Source organism: Salvelinus fontinalis, chromosome 3, assembly GCF_029448725.1.
Source record: "Salvelinus fontinalis isolate EN_2023a chromosome 3, ASM2944872v1, whole genome shotgun sequence".
Classification (NCBI taxonomy): domain Eukaryota; kingdom Metazoa; phylum Chordata; class Actinopteri; order Salmoniformes; family Salmonidae; genus Salvelinus; species Salvelinus fontinalis.
This window is the reverse complement of record NC_074667.1, coordinates 72,583,223-72,602,720: the sequence shown is the minus strand read 5'-3', so window position 1 is coordinate 72,602,720 and position 19,498 is coordinate 72,583,223. Positions and strand designations below refer to the sequence as shown.

General features: G+C 45.5%; 1 protein-coding gene across 1 annotated transcript in view; it reads right to left on the bottom strand.

The window, feature by feature from the left end:
* The window catches only part of LOC129851403 (CTTNBP2 N-terminal-like protein), a 29,453-nt gene that overhangs the window by 7,219 nt on the left and 2,736 nt on the right, over nucleotides 1–19,498 (bottom strand). The window contains exon 2 of the mRNA XM_055917914.1: nucleotides 11,941–12,048. Within this exon, the coding sequence (XP_055773889.1) occupies nucleotides 11,941–12,039 (99 nt within the window). The 5' untranslated portion in view covers nucleotides 12,040–12,048. The remainder of the gene's footprint in view (nucleotides 1–11,940; nucleotides 12,049–19,498) is intronic.

The following is a 19,498-nucleotide window of genomic DNA, read 5'->3' as shown; positions in this document are numbered from 1 at the left end:
GTCCTGTATCTGACCAATGACTCAATACCCTGGTCCTGTATCTGACCAATGACTCAATACCCTGGTCCTGTATCTGACCAATGACTCAATACCCTGGTCCTGTATCTGACCAATGACTCAATACCCTGGTCCTGTATCTGACCAATGACTCAATACCCTGGTCCTGTATCTGACCAATGACTCAATACCCTGGTCCTGAATCTGACCAATGACTCAATACCCTGGTCCTGTATCTGACCAATGACTCAATACCCTGGTCCTGAATCTGACCAATGACTCAATACCCTGGTCCTGTATCTGACATGTGTGACCCAGGAGAGAGGGTGAAAAATCCTCACTCTCCCACATTACAATACAACAATCCAGTGAAGCTCCCCACACCAAGCGCCAAGCCTGGGCCCCACACCAAGCACCAAGCCTGGTCCCCACACCAAGCGCCAAGCCTGGTCCCCACACCAAGCGCCAAGCCTGGTCCCCGCACCAAGCACCAAGCCTGGTCCACACACCAAGCACCAAGCCTGGTCCCCGCACCAAGCCAAGCCTGGTCCACACACCAAGCGCCAAGCTTGGTCCCCGCACCAAGCGCCAAGCTTGGTCCCCGCACCAAGCGCCAAGCCTGGTCCTCACACCAAGCACCAAGCCAAGCCTGGTCCACAAACCAAGCGCCAAGCCTGGTTCCAGCACCAAGCGCCAAGCCTGGTCCCAGCACCAAGCAATGCCTGGTCCACACACCAAGCGCCAAGCCTGGTCCCCGCACCAAGCGCCAAGCCTGGTCCCCGCACCAAGCGCCAAGCATGGTCCTCGCACAAAGCGCCAAGCCTGGTCCCCGCACCAAGCGCCAAGCCTGGTCCCCGCACCAAGCCTGGTCCCCGCACCAAGCGCCAAGCCTGAGCGTTTACAGGGTACCAAGCGCCAAGCCTGGTTCCTGCACCAAGCGCCAAGCCTGGTCCCTGCACCAAGCTCCAAGCCTGGTCCCTGCACCAAGCGCCAAGCCTGGTCCCTGCACCAAGCTCCAAGCCTGGTCCCTGCACCAAGCGCCAAAGTATCACCGAAGATCCACGTTAAAATGAAAAGGTAATTTCTGATTGATCCGACATATGCAGAGTTTACCGTGAATGCAGTCTCTGCGACCGCGGGAACATTGAACATTGCTTTTAATTGTCAATCGCGCTACAATGCGAATCTTCAGCACTACGGATTGAATGAGTCTTCCGACCGTTGTTGTCATCCATTCAGGCCTTGTCTGTTCCAGCTCTCAACAGGGACTGCTCTGACACCTGTCACCTCTCATAGAGTAAAGAAGGAGTACACACATGCACACAAACACACACACATACATACACACACACATACGAAGCACAGGGAGGAGGTTTGGAGTTCCAGTGGTGCAATTGAGGAGGACTGACATAAAACACATTCCTGAAGTAGCTTATGTTTAACAGCCAGGTCAACCAATGCTTATTCAGTCATTCCTGCACTAATGTGGCGCTGCTAACATGCTAACATGCCCAAAAGTAGGCAGTCATATTTTGTGCTTCTTACAGTAACCAGGGAAAGTATTTTTTCCACGCTGTGTGTCAAATATGGGCATCGCTAGGGTTGCCACAGCATAAGGAGAAGCAGGCAAGATGAGTCATGGATGTGTACTGGTTAACAGTGAGCAAAGCTTTAGCCATCATCAAATATTGTATAAACAGAGCACAGAAATATCTGTTATATAATCACATTAACCCAACTTCATTTCCCAGCAAACCATGCTATTATAAGAAATGAGGAACAAGACGGGAACAAAACAAACTTAACAAACCTTAACCCTTAAGACTAAATGGAAATAGGAAAACACCCTGTGGCTGACAGTGACACACCACCATACAGTAGGTTTTCACATCAATGGCAGCTGGTGGCTGCTCTGGAGAACCACGTACTGAATAGTTCTCCTGACTGTAGTATGAGACTGAGTACCCTGAGCAATGAGACTTGTTCACACGATCTCTTGCTTGAAATGTTGGTGAGAGTTCATATGCTATCTGACACACAATTCTTTGACACAGTTATTTGACACACTTAAATCTGTTGAAAACCAAAAGATGAACAGCTGCTCAGTGGTCGAGCCCTCTAGTCTAAGCCTTTCTCACGTTGAGTAACTATGGGATCCATTGTATTGTTGTTCATTTTTCTTTCAAGTGAGGGCAAGAAGGGATTTCATATTCCAGTGTACAATACTGAGGTTATTTCAGAACTTGTCAGCGATTGGGTGCAGAGATGTAGCGGAGTCAGGCGCAGGACACAGGATTTTGAGCAACACAACGGAGTTTACTCAAAAATCAATCAAAATTCCAAATAGGAACATACTTACACACTAGCACATACAACAACCACTAAAGACACCAACAATCACGGACAGAACAGAAATGTAAACCAGAGGGTTAAATAAGGAACATGATAAGGGAATTGAAACCAGGTGTGTGTAATACAGACAAAACAAAACGAAACTGAAACATGGATCGGTGGTGACTAGAAAGCCGGTGAAGTCGACCGCCGAACACCACCCGAACAAGGAGAGGGGCCGACTTCGGCGGAAGTCGTGACAGAACTAAATCTTGTGTTTGCAGGCCACAAGAGACTACTGCTGAGGCAACCAAGGATTGAGTTAAAACTGTCCTGAGATCCTGAGTCCTGAGATCTAAGCAAAAATCATATTTTAATTTATCATACTGCACAGTAGTCATCTTCCATCTACCCATCACACTGCAGTAGTCATCTTCCATCCATTTTTTACATTTACATTTTAGTCATTTAGCAGACGCTCTTTTCCAGAGCGACTTACAGTAGAGTGCATACATTTTATTACATTTTTTTTTTTACATACTGAGACAAGGATATCCCTACCGGCCAAGCCCTCCCTAACCCGGACGACGCTATGCCAATTGTGCGTCGCCCCACGGACCTCCCGGTTGCGGCCGGCTGCGACAGAGCCTGGGCGTGAACCCAGAGACTCTGGTGGCGCAGCTAGCACTGCGATGCAGTGCCCTAGACCACTGCGCCACCCGGGAGGTCCGCTCATCACACTGCAGTGGTCATCTTCCATCCACCCATCACACTGCAGTAGTCATCTTCCATCCACCCATCACACTGCAGTAGTCATCTTCCATCCACCCATCACAGTGCAGTAGTCATCTTCCATCTACCCATCACACTGCAGTAGTCATCTTCCATCTACCCATCACAGTGCAGTAGTCATCTTCCATCCACCCATCACACTGCAGTAGTCATCTTCCACTAACCCATCACACTGCAGTAGTCATCTTCCATCCACCCATCACAGTGCAGTAGTCATCTTCCATTTACCCATCACACTGCAGTAGTCATCTGCCATCCACCCATCACACTGCAGTAGTTATCTTCCATCCACCCATCACAGTGCAGTAGTCATCTTCCATCCACCCATCACACTGCAGTAGTCATCTTCCATCCACCCATCACACTGCAGTAGTCATCTGCCATCTACCCATCACACTGCAGTAGTCATCTGCCATCTACCATCACAGTGCAGTAGTCATCTGCCATCTACCCATCACAGTGCAGTAGTCATCTTCCATCCACCCATCACAGTGCAGTAGTCATCTTCCATCCACCCATCAGAGTGCAGTAGTCATCTTCCATCCACCCATCACAGTGCAGTAGTCATCTTCCATCCACCCATCACAGTGCAGTAGCCATCTTCCATCCACCCATCACACTGCAGTAGTCATCTTCCATCCACCCATCACACTGCAGTAGTCATCTTCCATCCACCCATCACACTGCAGTAGTCATCTTCCACTAACCCATCACACTGCAGTAGTCATCTTCCATCTACCCATCACACTGCAGTAGTCATCTTCCATCTACCCATCACACTGCAGTAGTCATCTTCCATCCACCCATCACACTGCAGTAGTCATCTTCCATCCACCCATCACACTGCAGTAGTCATCTTCCATCCACCCATCACACTGCAGTAGTCATCTTCCATCCACCAATCACACTGCAGTAGTCATCTTCCATCTACCCATCACACTGCAGTAGTCATCTTCCACTAACCCATCACACTGCAGTAGTCATCTTCCATCCACCCATCACAGTGCAGTAGTCATCTTCCATCCACCCATCACACTGCAGTAGTCATCTTCCATCTACCCATCACACTGCAGTAGTCATCTTCCATCTAGCCATCACACTACAGTAGTCATCTTCCATCTACCCATCACAGTGCAGTAGTCATCTTCCATCTACCCATCACACTGCAGTAGTCATCTTCCATCTACCCATCACACTGCAGTAGTCATCTTCCATCTACCCATCACACTGCAGTAGTCATCTTCCATCTACCCATCACACTGCAGTAGTCATCTTCCATCTACCCATCACACTGCAGTAGTCATCTTCCATCCACCCATCACACTGCAGTAGTCATCTTCCACTAACCCATCACACTGCAGTAGTCACCTTCCATCCACCCATCACACTGCAGTAGTCATCTTCCATCCACCCATCACACTGCAGTAGTCATCTTCCATCTACCCATCACACTGCAGTAGTCATCTTCCACTAACCCATCACACTGCAGTAGTCATCTTCCATCCACCCATCACAGTGCAGTAGTCATCTTCCATCCACCCATCACACTGCAGTAGTCATCTTCCATCCACCCATCACAGTGCAGTAGCCATCTTCCATCCACCCATCACACTGCAGTAGTCATCTTCCATCCACCCATCACAGTGCAGTAGTCATCTTCCATCCACCCATCACACTGCAGTAGTCATCTTCCATCCACCCATCACAGTGCAGTAGCCATCTTCCATCCACCCATCACACTGCAGTAGTCATCTTCCATCCACCCATCACACTGCAGTAGTCATCTTCCATCTACCCATCACACTGCAGTAGTCATCTTCCACTAACCCATCACACTGCAGTAGTCATCTTCCACTAACCCATCACACTGCAGTAGTCATCTTCCATCCACCCATCACAGTGCAGTAGTCATCTTCCATCCACCCATCACACTGCAGTAGTCATCTTCCATCCACCCATCACACTGCAGTAGTCATCTTCCATCCACCCATCACACTGCAGTAGTCATCTTCCATCCACCCATCACACTGCAGTAGTCATCTTCCATCTACCCATCACACTGCAGTAGTCATCTTCCACTAACCCATCACACTGCAGTAGTCATCTTCCACTAACCCATCACAGTGCAGTAGTCATCTTCCATCTACCCATCACACTGCAGTAGTCATCTTCCACTAACCCATCACACTGCAGTAGTCATCTTCCATCTACCCATCACACTGCAGTAGTCATCTTCCACTAACCCATCACACTGCAGTAGTCATCTTCCATCCACCCATCACAGTGCAGTAGTCATCTTCCATTTACCCATCACACTGCAGTAGTCATCTGCCATCCACCCATCACACTGCAGTAGTTATCTTCCATCCACCCATCACAGTGCAGTAGTCATCTTCCATCCACCCATCACACTGCAGTAGTCATCTTCCATCCACCCATCACACTGCAGTAGTCATCTGCCATCTACCCATCACACTGCAGTAGTCATCTGCCATCTACCCATCACAGTGCAGTAGTCATCTGCCATCTACCCATCACAGTGCAGTAGTCATCTTCCATCCACCCATCACAGTGCAGTAGTCATCTTCCATCCACCCATCAGAGTGCAGTAGTCATCTTCCATCCACCCATCACAGTGCAGTAGTCATCTTCCATCCACCCATCACAGTGCAGTAGCCATCTTCCATCCACCCATCACACTGCAGTAGTCATCTTCCATCCACCCATCACACTGCAGTAGTCATCTTCCATCCACCCATCACACTGCAGTAGTCATCTTCCACTAACCCATCACACTGCAGTAGTCATCTTCCATCTACCCATCACACTGCAGTAGTCATCTTCCACTAACCCATCACACTGCAGTAGTCATCTTCCATCCACCCATCACACTGCAGTAGTCATCTTCCATCCACCCATCACACTGCAGTAGTCATCTTCCACTAACCCATCACACTGCAGTAGTCATCTTCCATCCACCAATCACACTGCAGTAGTCATCTTCCATCTACCCATCACACTGCAGTAGTCATCTTCCACTAACCCATCACACTGCAGTAGTCATCTTCCATCCACCCATCACAGTGCAGTAGTCATCTTCCATCCACCCATCACAGTGCAGTAGTCATCTTCCATCTACCCATCACACTGCAGTAGTCATCTTCCATCTACCCATCACACTACAGTAGTCATCTTCCATCTACCCATCACAGTGCAGTAGTCATCTTCCATCTACCCATCACACTGCAGTAGTCATCTTCCATCTACCCATCACACTGCAGTAGTCATCTTCCATCTACCCATCACAGTGCAGTAGTCATCTTCCATCTACCCATCACACTGCAGTAGTCATCTTCCATCTACCCATCACACTGCAGTAGTCATCTTCCATCCACCCATCACACTGCAGTAGTCATCTTCCACTAACCCATCACACTGCAGTAGTCATCTTCCATCTACCCATCACACTGCAGTAGTCATCTTCCACTAACCCATCACACTGCAGTAGTCATCTTCCATCCACCCATCACAGTGCAGTAGTCATCTTCCATTTACCCATCACACTGCAGTAGTCATCTGCCATCCACCCATCACACTGCAGTAGTTATCTTCCATCCACCCATCACAGTGCAGTAGTCATCTTCCATCCACCCATCACACTGCAGTAGTCATCTTCCATCCACCCATCACACTGCAGTAGTCATCTGCCATCTACCCATCACACTGCAGTAGTCATCTGCCATCTACCCATCACAGTGCAGTAGTCATCTGCCATCTACCCATCACAGTGCAGTAGTCATCTTCCATCCACCCATCACAGTGCAGTAGTCATCTTCCATCCACCCATCAGAGTGCAGTAGTCATCTTCCATCCACCCATCACAGTGCAGTAGTCATCTTCCATCCACCCATCACAGTGCAGTAGCCATCTTCCATCCACCCATCACACTGCAGTAGTCATCTTCCATCCACCCATCACACTGCAGTAGTCATCTTCCATCCACCCATCACACTGCAGTAGTCATCTTCCACTAACCCATCACACTGCAGTAGTCATCTTCCATCTACCCATCACACTGCAGTAGTCATCTTCCATCTACCCATCACACTGCAGTAGTCATCTTCCATCCACCCATCACACTGCAGTAGTCATCTTCCATCCACCCATCACACTGCAGTAGTCATCTTCCACTAACCCATCACACTGCAGTAGTCATCTTCCATCCACCAATCACACTGCAGTAGTCATCTTCCATCTACCCATCACACTGCAGTAGTCATCTTCCACTAACCCATCACACTGCAGTAGTCATCTTCCATCCACCCATCACAGTGCAGTAGTCATCTTCCATCCACCCATCACAGTGCAGTAGTCATCTTCCATCTACCCATCACACTGCAGTAGTCATCTTCCATCTACCCATCACACTACAGTAGTCATCTTCCATCTACCCATCACAGTGCAGTAGTCATCTTCCATCTACCCATCACACTGCAGTAGTCATCTTCCATCTACCCATCACACTGCAGTAGTCATCTTCCATCTACCCATCACACTGCAGTAGTCATCTTCCATCTACCCATCACACTGCAGTAGTCATCTTCCATCTACCCATCACACTGCAGTAGTCATCTTCCATCCACCCATCACACTGCAGTAGTCATCTTCCACTAACCCATCACACTGCAGTAGTCACCTTCCTTCCACCCATCACACTGCAGTAGTCATCTTCCATCCACCCATCACACTGCAGTAGTCATCTTCCATCTACCCATCACACTGCAGTAGTCATCTTCCACTAACCCATCACACTGCAGTAGTCATCTTCCATCCACCCATCACAGTGCAGTAGTCATCTTCCATCCACCCATCACACTGCAGTAGTCATCTTCCATCCACCCATCACAGTGCAGTAGCCATCTTCCATCCACCCATCACACTGCAGTAGTCATCTTCCATCCACCCATCACAGTGCAGTAGTCATCTTCCATCCACCCATCACACTGCAGTAGTCATCTTCCATCCACCCATCACAGTGCAGTAGCCATCTTCCATCCACCCATCACACTGCAGTAGTCATCTTCCATCCACCTATCACACTGCAGTAGTCATCTTCCATCCACCCATCACACTGCAGTAGTCATCTTCCATCTACCCATCACACTGCAGTAGTCATCTTCCACTAACCCATCACACTGCAGTAGTCATCTTCCACTAACCCATCACACTGCAGTAGTCATCTTCCATCCACCCATCACAGTGCAGTAGTCATCTTCCATCCACCCATCACACTGCAGTAGTCATCTTCCATCCACCCATCACACTGCAGTAGTCATCTTCCATCCACCCATCACACTGCAGTAGTCATCTTCCATCCACCCATCACACTGCAGTAGTCATCTTCCATCTACCCATCACACTGCAGTAGTCATCTTCCACTAACCCATCACACTGCAGTAGTCATCTTCCACTAACCCATCACAGTGCAGTAGTCATCTTCCATCTACCCATCACACTGCAGTAGTCATCTTCCACTAACCCATCACACTGCAGTAGTCATCTTCCATCTACCCATCACACTGCAGTAGTCATCTTCCACTAACCCATCACACTGCAGTAGTCATCTTCCATCCACCCATCACAGTGCAGTAGTCATCTTCCATCTACCCATCACACTACAGTAGTCATCTTCCATCTGTTATCGCCCACGTGTAGCTCCACTGTAGCTACCTGTTATCGCCCACGTGTAGCTCCACTCTAGCTACCTGTTATCGCCCACGTGTAGCTCCACTCTAGCTACCTGTTATCTCCCAGGTGTAGCTCCACTCTAGCTACCTGTTATCGCCCAGGTGTAGCTCCACTCTAGCTACCTGTTATCTCCCAGGTGTAGCTCCACTCTAGCTACCTGTTATCGCCCACGTGTAGCTTCACTCTAGCTACCTGTTATCGCCCACGTGTAGCTCCACTCTAGCTACCTGTTATCGCCCACGTGTAGCTCCACTCTAGCTACCTGTTATCTCCCAGGTGTAGCTCCACTCTAGCTACCTGTTATCGCCCAGGTGTAGCTCCACTCTAGCTACCTGTTATCTCCCAGGTGTAGCTCCACTCTAGCTACCTGTTACCTGCTATCTCCTAGGTGTAGCTCCACTCCAGCTACTGGTTACCTGCCCAACCTGCTATCTCCCAGATGTAGCTCCTGTAATGCCCAACGCAGGAGATGAGAAGCAGATACAGGGGGTGAACAATTTAATATAGACGAACATGCAACGAGACAGTAACAGCGTCTGGACATAAACACGACACGACAAACAATGCTAATACAGAGAACAACACAGAGCAGACATATATGCAGGGGTAATCAACAACGTGAGGGAGTCCAGGTGAGTCCAATGAACACAGCTGCGTGTAATGATGGTAACAGGTGCTGACGGGTATGATGACGGGTAGCCGCAGGCGTGACAGCTCCACTCGATCTACCTGTTACCTACCCAACCTGCTATCTCCCAGGTATAGCTCCACTCTAACTACTTGTTAAAATCAAATCACATTTTATTTGTCACATGCTCTTACTGTGAAATGCTTACTTACAAGTCCTTAAACAACAACGCAGTTCAACAAAGAGTTAAGAAAATATTTACTCAATAAACTAAAGTAAAACTAGCAAAATAAAAAATAAAAAGTAACACAATAAAAATAATGAGGCTATATACAAGGGGAGTCAATGTGCGGGGATACAGGTTAGACAAGTTATTTTGTAGTAGGTAGTAGCATGTAGGTAGGGGTAAAGTGACTATGCATAGATAATAAACAGCGAGTAACAGCAGTGTAAAAAACAAATGAGAGGGGGGGGGGGGGGTCAATGTAAATAGTCTGGGTGGCCATATGATTAATTGTTCAGCATTCTTATGGCTTGGGGTAGAAGCTGCTAAGGAGCCTTTTGGTCCTAGACTTGGCACTCCGGTACCGATTTCCGTGCGGTAGCAGAGAGAACAGTCTATGACTTTGGTGACTGAAGTCTATGACCATTTTTTGGGGCCTTCCTCTGATACCGCCTAGTATATAGGTCCTGGACGGTAGGAGGCTTGGTCCCACATGTATGACGTTCACAAGGTCCTCACAAAGACAAGTGAACCATGAGAGTGAATGGCAAATGCAGTGCTTTTCTCTCAGTTTAACAAAGCTGTATGGGCCGTACGCACTACCCTCTGTAGTGCCTTACAGTCAGATGCCGAGCAGTTGCCATACCAGGTGGTGATGCAACCGGTCAGGATAATCTCGATGGTGCAGCTGTATAACTTTTTGAGGACCTGGGGACCCATGCATAATCTTTTCAGTCTCCTGAGGGGGAAAAGGTGTTGATGTGCCCTCTTCACGACTGTCTTTGCGTGTTTGGACCATGACAATTCGTTGGTGATGTGGACACCAAATAACTTGACCCGCTCCACTACAGCCCCATCGATGTTAATGGGGGCCTGTTCGGCCCGCCTTTTCCTGTAGTCCACGATCAGCTCCTTTGTCTTGCTCACATTGAGGGAGAGGTTGTTGTCCAGGCACCACACTGTCTCTGACCTCCTCCCTATAGGCTGTCTCATCATTGTCGGTGATCAGGCCTACCACTGTTGTGTCGTCAGCAAACTTAATGATGGTGTTGGAGTCGTGTTTGACTACGCAGTCGTGGGTGAACAGGGAGTACAGGAGGGGACAAAGCACGCACCCCTGAGAGGCCCCAGTGTAGAGAATCAGCATGACAGATGTGTTCTTGCCTACCCTTACCACCTGGGGGCGGTCCGTCAGAAAGTCCAGGATCCAGTTGCAGAGGAAGGTGTTTAGTCTCATGGTCCTTAGCTTAGTGATGAGCTTTGTGTTGAACACTGTGCTATAGTCAATGAACAGCATTCTTACATACTTTTGTCCAGGTGGGAAAAGGCAGTGTGGAGTGCAACTGAGATAGCATCAACTGTGGATCTGTTGGGGCGTTATGCGAATTGGAGTGGGTCTAGTGTTTCCGGGATAATGGTGTTGATGTGAGCCATGACCAGCCTTCCAAAGCACTTCATGGTTACTGACGTGAGTGCTACGGGGTGGTAAACATTTAGGCAGGTTACCTTCGCTTCCTTGGGCACAGGGACTATGGTGGTCTGCTTGAAACATGTAGGTATTACAGACTCAGTCAGGGAGAGGTTGAAAATGTCAGTGAAGACACTTGCCAGTTGATCCACGCATGCTTTGAGTACACATCCTGGTAATCCATCTGGCCCCGCAGCTTTGTGAATGTTGACCTGTTTAAAGGTCTTGCTCACATCGGCTACCAAAGAGCGTGATCACACAGTCATCCGGAAAGGCTGGTGCTCTCATGCGTGCTTCAGTGTTGCTTGCCTTGAAGCGAGCATAAAAGGCATTTCGCTTGTCTGGTAGGCTCGCGTTACTGGGCAGCTTGTGGCTGGGTTTCCCTTTGTAGTCTGTAATAGTTTTCAAGCCCTGCCGCATCCGACGAGCATCAGAGCCGGTGTAGTAGGATACTTGTTACCTGCCCAACCTGCAATCTCCCAGGTGTCGCTCCACTCTAGCTACCTGTTACCTGCCCAACCTGCTATCTCTCAGGTAGTCCTCTTGTCAGTAAACAGAATGTGCAACTCCAACCAATGTTCTCATTTGTTTCATGCGCTTCATGGAAACTCTTCGGACATAAGTGTAAATCATAGTTATATCTCTATGCCTAAGACCTCACATTATAGTCAATGGGTGGCATCATTGAGGGACATTGGGGCCCTGCCTGGAAATGAAACAAGTGAAAAGACTGGGGAGAAGGATAGCTCTTACCCTGAGGGCCTCAATGACCAGGTCACGGGCCTCCAGCTCTCCTTCCAGAACACTGAACAGCATCAGCAGCTCTGGGTTGGTCAGGCTCTCCATGCTCATCTGGGACTCCTATGGGCATGCCGGGGAGAGGAGCTGGGTCAGTACCATGACATACACTGTCAATACATTATAATATAACAACACGGAAGTTATGTGCATGAGATGAAAATGTTTTTTTTTTTGCCTTGTGTATGAACAAGATATTTGGAAATGATGGCCAATACTAGAGGTCGACCGATTAATCGGAATGGCCGATTAATTAGGGCCGATTTCAAGTTTTCATAACAATCGTAAATCGGTATTTTTGGATGCCGATTTGCACGTTTTTTTTTTTTTTACACCTTTATTTAGCTAGGCAAGTCAGTTAAGAACACATTCTTATTTTCAATGACAGCCTAGGAACGGTGGGTTAACTGCCTTGTTCAGGGACAGAACGACAGATTTTTACCTTGTCAGCTCGGGGATTCAATCTTGCAACCTTACAGGTAACTAGTCCAACGCTCTAACCACCTGCTTTACATTGCACTCCACGAGGAGCCTGCCTGTTACACAAATGCAGTAAGAAGCCAAGGTAAGTTGCTAGCTAGCATTAAATGTATCTTATAAAAAAACAATCAATAAATCATGATCACTAGTTAACTACACATGGTTGATGATATTACTAGTTTATCTAGCGTGTCCTGCATTGCATATAATCGATGTGCATTCGCGAAAAAGGACTGTCGTTGCTCCAACGTGTACCTAACCATAAACATCAATGCCTTTCTTAAAATCAATACACAAGTATATATTTTTAAACCTGCATATTTAGTTAATATTGCCTGCTAACATCAATTTCTTTTAACTAGGGAAATGGTGTCACTTCTCTTGCAACAGAGTCAGGGTATATGCAGCAGTTTGGGCCGCCTGGCTCGTTGCGAACTGTGTGAAGACTATTTCTTCCTATCAAAGACAGCCAACTTCGCCAAACGGGGGATGATTTAACAAAAGCGCATTTGTGAAAAAAGTACAATCGTTGCACGACTGTACCTAACTATAAACATCAATGCCTTGCTTAAAATCAATACACAGAAGTATATATTTTTAAACCTGCATATTTAGCTAAAAGAAATCCAGGCTAGCAGGCAATATTAACCAGGTGAAATTGTGTCACTTCTCTTGCGTTCGTTGCACGCAGAGTTAGGGTATATGCAACAGTTTAGGCCGCCTGGCTCGTTGCGAATTAATTTGCCAGAATTTTACGTAATTATGACATAACATTGAAGGTTGTGCAATGTAATAGGAACATTTAGACGTATGGATGCCACCCGTTAGATAAAATACGGAACGGTTCTGTATTTCACTGAAAGAATAAACGTTTTGTTTTCGAGATGATAGTTTCCGGATTCGACCATATTAATGACCTAAGGCTCGTATTTCTGTGTGTTATTATGTTATAATTAAGTCAATGATTTGATAGAGCAGTCTGACTGAGCGATGGTAGGCACCAGCAGGCTCGTAAGCATTCATTCAAACAGCACTTTCGTGCGTTGCCAGCACCTCTTCGCTGTGCTTCAAGCAATGCGCTGTTTATGACTTCAAGCCTATCAACTCCCGAGATTAGGCTGGTGTAACTGATGTGAAATGGCTAGCTAGTTAGCGGGGTGCGCGCTTATAGCGTTTCAAAAGTCACTCGCTCTGAGACTTGGAGTAGTTGTTCCCCTTGCTCTGCATGGGTAACGCTGCTTCGAGGGTGGCTGTTGTCGATGTGTTCCTGGTTCGAGCCCAGGTAGGGGCGAGGAGAGGGACGGAAGCTATACTGTTACACTGGCAATATTAAAGTGCCTATAAGAACATCCAATAGTCAAAGGTATATGAAATACAAATTGTATAGAGAGAAATAGTCCTATAATTCCTATAATAACTACAACCTAAAATTTCTTACCTGGGAATATTGAAGACTCATGTTAAAAGGAACTGCCAGCTTTCATATGTTCTCATGTTCTGAGCAAGGAACTTAAACATTAGCTTTCTTATATGGCACATATTGCTCTTTTACTTTCTTCTCCAAATAAAGTTTTTCTTTGTTTTTGCATTATTTAAACCAAATTGAACATGTTTCATTATTTATTTAAGGCTAAATTGATTTTATTGATGAATTATATTAAGTTAAAATAAGTGTTCATTCAGTATTGTTGTAATTGTCATTATTACAAATAAATAAATAAAAAAATCGGCCGATTAATCGGTACCGGCTTTTTTTGGCCCTCCAATAATCGGTACCGGCGTTGAAAAATCATAATCGGTCGACCTCTAGCCAATACTGTACTTAAGTTAAAGCACCCTTGAATCCTGTGGGTCATTGTGGATCACTATAGATTTTGAATAAACTTTTAACAGTGCAGAAATGAGCACAAATCTGGCAAAGACTTGGATATCAGGCAACATTTCAATCTAAGAGGTCCACTATTTGAACACTGGATGCATTTACCAGGCGCAGTACCTTCGTTAATAAAAGCTGAAAGCTTTGTTAAACTGAGAGAAAAGCACTGCATTTGCCATTCACTCTCATGGTTCACTTGTCTTTGTGAGGACCTTGTGAACGTCATACATGTGGAGACAAATGCCTCACACACACTCAAATGTATGTAGTTCTGTCCTTGAGCTATTCTTGTCTATTGATGTTTTGTATTGTGTCATTCTGTATTATGTTTCATGTTTTGTGTGGACCCCAGGAAGAGTAGTTGCTGCTTTTGCAACAGATAATGGGGATCCTAATAAAATACAGAGACGGAAACTCTCAGTCCCAATCCGTATATATACAGATTTTTCACATAGTTGACGAAAAGATATTAAGTAACTGACAATGAGCTGTTTGCCCTCATTCATTCCCATATTCGTTCATATCGAGACTCAACAAGTTGTGCTTTGGGATCCTCTCTCCCTCCAACTTTTGTTTGGACCCCTTTAGAATTAGTGGTTAAAAGTCAGGGGAGAGAATTTTGAGATGTGTTGTGGTGTCTTTGAAGGCTCCTTGCATTCTTTACTTGGTGCAGCTGCCCTGGGTCTGTTGACAACACTGTGGTATCCACACCTCAAACATACAACCACACTCTGGCAGGACAACAAATGCAGGCTAGGCTTTGGAATCACTGTAGTTCATTCAGTATCACACTAAGCAATGGGATCCTTAAAAGAGTTTACAGAAACTTATGGCGAGCTCATTGGGATAATATTAGTAAGTTGGAAAGAGACCGTCAGACTTGACAAAATAACACAAAATAATAGTGTATTGGTCGCGCACTGAAATTTGCAGATGTTATCGCAGGTGCAGCTAAATGCTTGTGTTTCCAGCTCCAACAGTGCATTAATACCTAGCAACACAAAACAATACACACAAAATCCAAAAAGCAAAAAGAAAGAAATTAGTCCAGAATATAAATATAAATCATTAGGAACACCTGCTCTTTCCATGCATAGACTGACCAAGTGAATCCAGGTGAAAGCTATGATCCCTTATTGATGTCACTTGTTAAATCCACTTTAATCAGTGTAGATGAAGGGGAGGAGACAGGTTTAAAAATGATTTTTAAGCCTTGAGGCAATTGAGACATGGATTGTGTATGTGTGCCATTCAGAGGGTAACTGGGCAGGGCAAAAGATTCAAGTGCCTTAGAACGGGGTATCGTAGTAGGTGCCAGACGCACCAGTTTGTGCCAAGAACTGCAATGCTGTTGGGTGTTTCACGCTCAAAAATGTGTGTATTAAGAATGGTCCACCACTCAAAGGACATCCAGCCAACTTGACACAACTGTGGGAAGCATTGGAGTCAATATGGGCCAGCACCCCTGTGGAACTCCCTGACGAAGTGTGTGTGTGTGTGTGTGTGTGTGTATGTGTATGTGTATGTGTATGTGTATGTGTATGTGTATGTGTATGTGTGTGTGTGTGTATGTGTGTGTGTGTGTATGTGTATATATATATTTGTTCTATTTTCTACATAGAAGAATAATAGTATGGACATCAAATCTATGAAATAACACACATGGAATCATGTAGTAATTAAAAAAGTTTTAAACAAATCAAAATATATGTTCTATTTTAGATTCTTCAAAGTAGCCACTCTTTGCCTTGATGACAGCTTTGCACAATCTTGGAATCCGGGTTTCAACTGTACCCGGCAAATGGCAGGCAGCGTGAATGGCGTCGTGTGGGAGAGCGGTTTGCTGATGTCAAAGTTATGAACTATTTTTGAACTATTTGAAATTGTTGCATGTTGCGTTTATATTTTTGTTCAATGTATATAATGTAGGGCTGACCCCTGGTCGATTTTTTGATTGATAGGCTGTTGGTCGACCAAGATTTTTTTAGTCGAGCAGTGGCAAATGTATATATAAATTTTTTTATGGCACATGAGACACCAGTCTGATTCACACCTGTCTCCATTACACCAGTATCACCAGTAGTACATTTACCATTAATTACCATCATTTATCATCTACAATGTTTGTTTGGCTATGGTAATTTCTGTTAATGCATTCAATATATTATTATTATTAGATCTTACCGTTGACATTGTAGGAGTGGACACGATGTTTGCAGAGCGCAAGTAAACAAAGTCTGTTTTTACATCCATAGAGAATGACAATAGTTCCTCAATGTAGCCTATTTGAAAAATCTTTCCAGCTCTCTCCCTTTTGATAACCACTCAGCATGAAAGGGGAAAAAATGTCCAGCTCTGATCCGGTGGAATCTTCATAAAATAGGCCTACTTGATTACTTGTCCCCATGGGAAACTCTGAGGACCGGGAATATTTTATACAATGTTGCAAGTTGGCTAGCAGAGCTTCAGGCCAGACCAAGTTGATACAATGTTTAAAGTTCCTTGCAGACAAGCCATGTGTAGTCAATGTGATTTATAGGATATTTATTTTTATCAGGATATTTTCCACCTGCGGGCTGCAATGTTTTTTATTTGTTGGCTTTATGTACAGTGGCAAGAAAAAGTATGTGAACCCTTTGGAATTACCTAGATTTCTGCATAAATCTGTCATAAATTTGTATCTGATCTTCATCTAAGTCACAACAATAGACAAACACAGTGTGCTTAAACTAATAACACACAAATTATTGTATTTACAAAAGTATCTCTAAAAGCCTTAATGTTCATCAGTCCACGGTAAGACAAATTGTCCATAAATGGAGAAAGTTCAGCACTGTTGCTACTCTCACTAGGAGTGGCCGTCCTGCAAAGATGACTGCCAGAGCACAGCGCAGAATGCTCAATGAGGTTAAGAAGAATTCTAGAGTGTCAGCTAAAGACTTACAGAAATCTCTGGAACATGCTAACATCTCTGTTGACGAGTCTACGATACGTAAAACACTAAACAAGAATGGTGTTCATGGGAGGACACCACAGAAGAAGCCACTGCTGCCCAAGAAAAACATTGCTGCACGTCTGAAGTTCGAAAAAGAGCAAGTGGATGTTCCACAGCGCTACTGGCAAAATATTCTGTGGACAGATGAAACTACAGTTGAGTTGTTTGGAAGGAACACACAACACTATGTGTGGAGAAAAAAAAGGCACAGCACAGCACACCAAAATCAAAACCTCATCCCCACTGTAAAGTATGGTGGAGGGAGCATCATGGTTTTGGGCTGCATTGCTGTCTCAGGGCCTGGCCCTAGACAGCTTGCTATCCTCGATGGAAAAATGAATTCCCAAGTTTATCAAGACATGTTAAGGGAGAATGTAAAGCTATCTGTCCACCAATTGAAGCTCAACAGAAGTTGGGTGATGCAACAGGACAACGATCCAAAACACAGAAGTAAATCAACAACAGAATGGCTTCAACAGAAGAAAATATGCCTTCTGGAGTGGCCCAGTCAGAGTCCTGACCTCAACCTGATTGAGATGCTGTGGCATGAGCTCAAGAGCGGTTCACACCAGACATCCTAAGAATATTGCTGAACTAAAACAGTTTTGCAAAGATGAATGGTCCAAAATTCCTCCTGACCGTTGTGCTGGTTTAATCCGCAACTACAGAAAAGGTTTGGTTGAGGTTATTGCTGCCAAAGGAGGGTCAACCAGTTATTAAATCCAAGGGTTCACATACATTTTCCACCCTACACTGTGAATGTTTACACGGTGTGTTCAATAAAGACATGAAAACATAGAATTGTTTGTGTCATTAGTTTTAGCAGACTGTGTTCATCTACTGTTGTGAAGATGAAGATCAGATCAAATTTTATGACCAATTTATGCATAAATCCAGGTAATTCCAAAGGGTTCACATACTTTTTCTTGCCACTGCAGACTATTTTTACATATTGTCTGTCACGTCCTGACCTTAGTTCCTTTTTTATCTCTATTTTGGTTTGGTCAGGGCGTGAGTTGGGGTAGGCAGTCTATGTTCTTTTTCTATGTTGTTGTGTTTCTATGTGTTTGGCCTGGTGTGGTTCCCAATCAGAGGCAGTTGTCTATCGTTGTCTCTGATTGGGAGCCATACTTAGGTATTTCCTACTATGATTTGTGGGTAGTTGTTTTCTGTCTTTGTATTAGTTACCAGACGGAACTGTTTCTCTTGGTCTTTGTTTGTTTATTTTGTATTTTAGTGTTCAGTGCATTTTAATAAAATGACGAACACTTACCACGCTGCACATTGGTCCGATCCTTCCTACTCCTCCTCAGACGATAAGGAGATCCATTACATTGGCAATGGCAATAGAAGTTACTTTTAGATTTGTAACATTTTAAATGAGATCGAATGTTGATTAACCACATGATATTGATTTTGAGATATGAAAACTTTATTAAAAATGAAATGAAACTGTTTCATGATAAAGTGCATATTAAAATCATGACTGGCACGCAGATCAGTAGAAAGGGTACGATAACTTGGCACCCCAAATGGAAACGGTTTCTGAGAGCTGGTATAGCCTATTGGTGGAGCAAGAGCCAACTTCAGGAGCGTAAGAGCCAGTTTATGCTTGATCCGAAAATGTGATCGAAAGCGTCGTATGGATGGTGTGATGCAATTGCGAAGACTCCGGAGGCATGCAGAGGCCAAATTGAGCTCCGTATCACATCGCTGTGCGCCTCTAAAAATGTTTAACAATGAGGAGGGCACTTATAGCTCTGGATTGACATGATTGGTTGACGGTAGGTGAGGGCGGGATGTCCTGTATAAACACAAACCCACTTCCTTTGACAACTTCCTTCACAACAGTTCTGCGCTGCTCGGTGAAGTGCAAGACGTATGAATGTCCTGACTTCTGCAGAGGTCGCATCACCCTAAATGCTGCACGGCCAATGCAGACGGCAGAATGACCACGCAACGCCTTTAACGGCCGAATCTGCGAAGCCCAGCAGCAGAGGGCAGCAGCAGAGGGCAGCAGCAGAGGGCAGCAGCAGAGGGCAGTGGGAGAGGAGGGTCGGGAACCGTTTTTTCTCCTGGTTAGTCAATATTGATCTCTGGTTCCTTCTTTAGTACTTTGTGTGTCTTCATTTTTAATCGCAGTGCTTAAAGCATCAGACAAG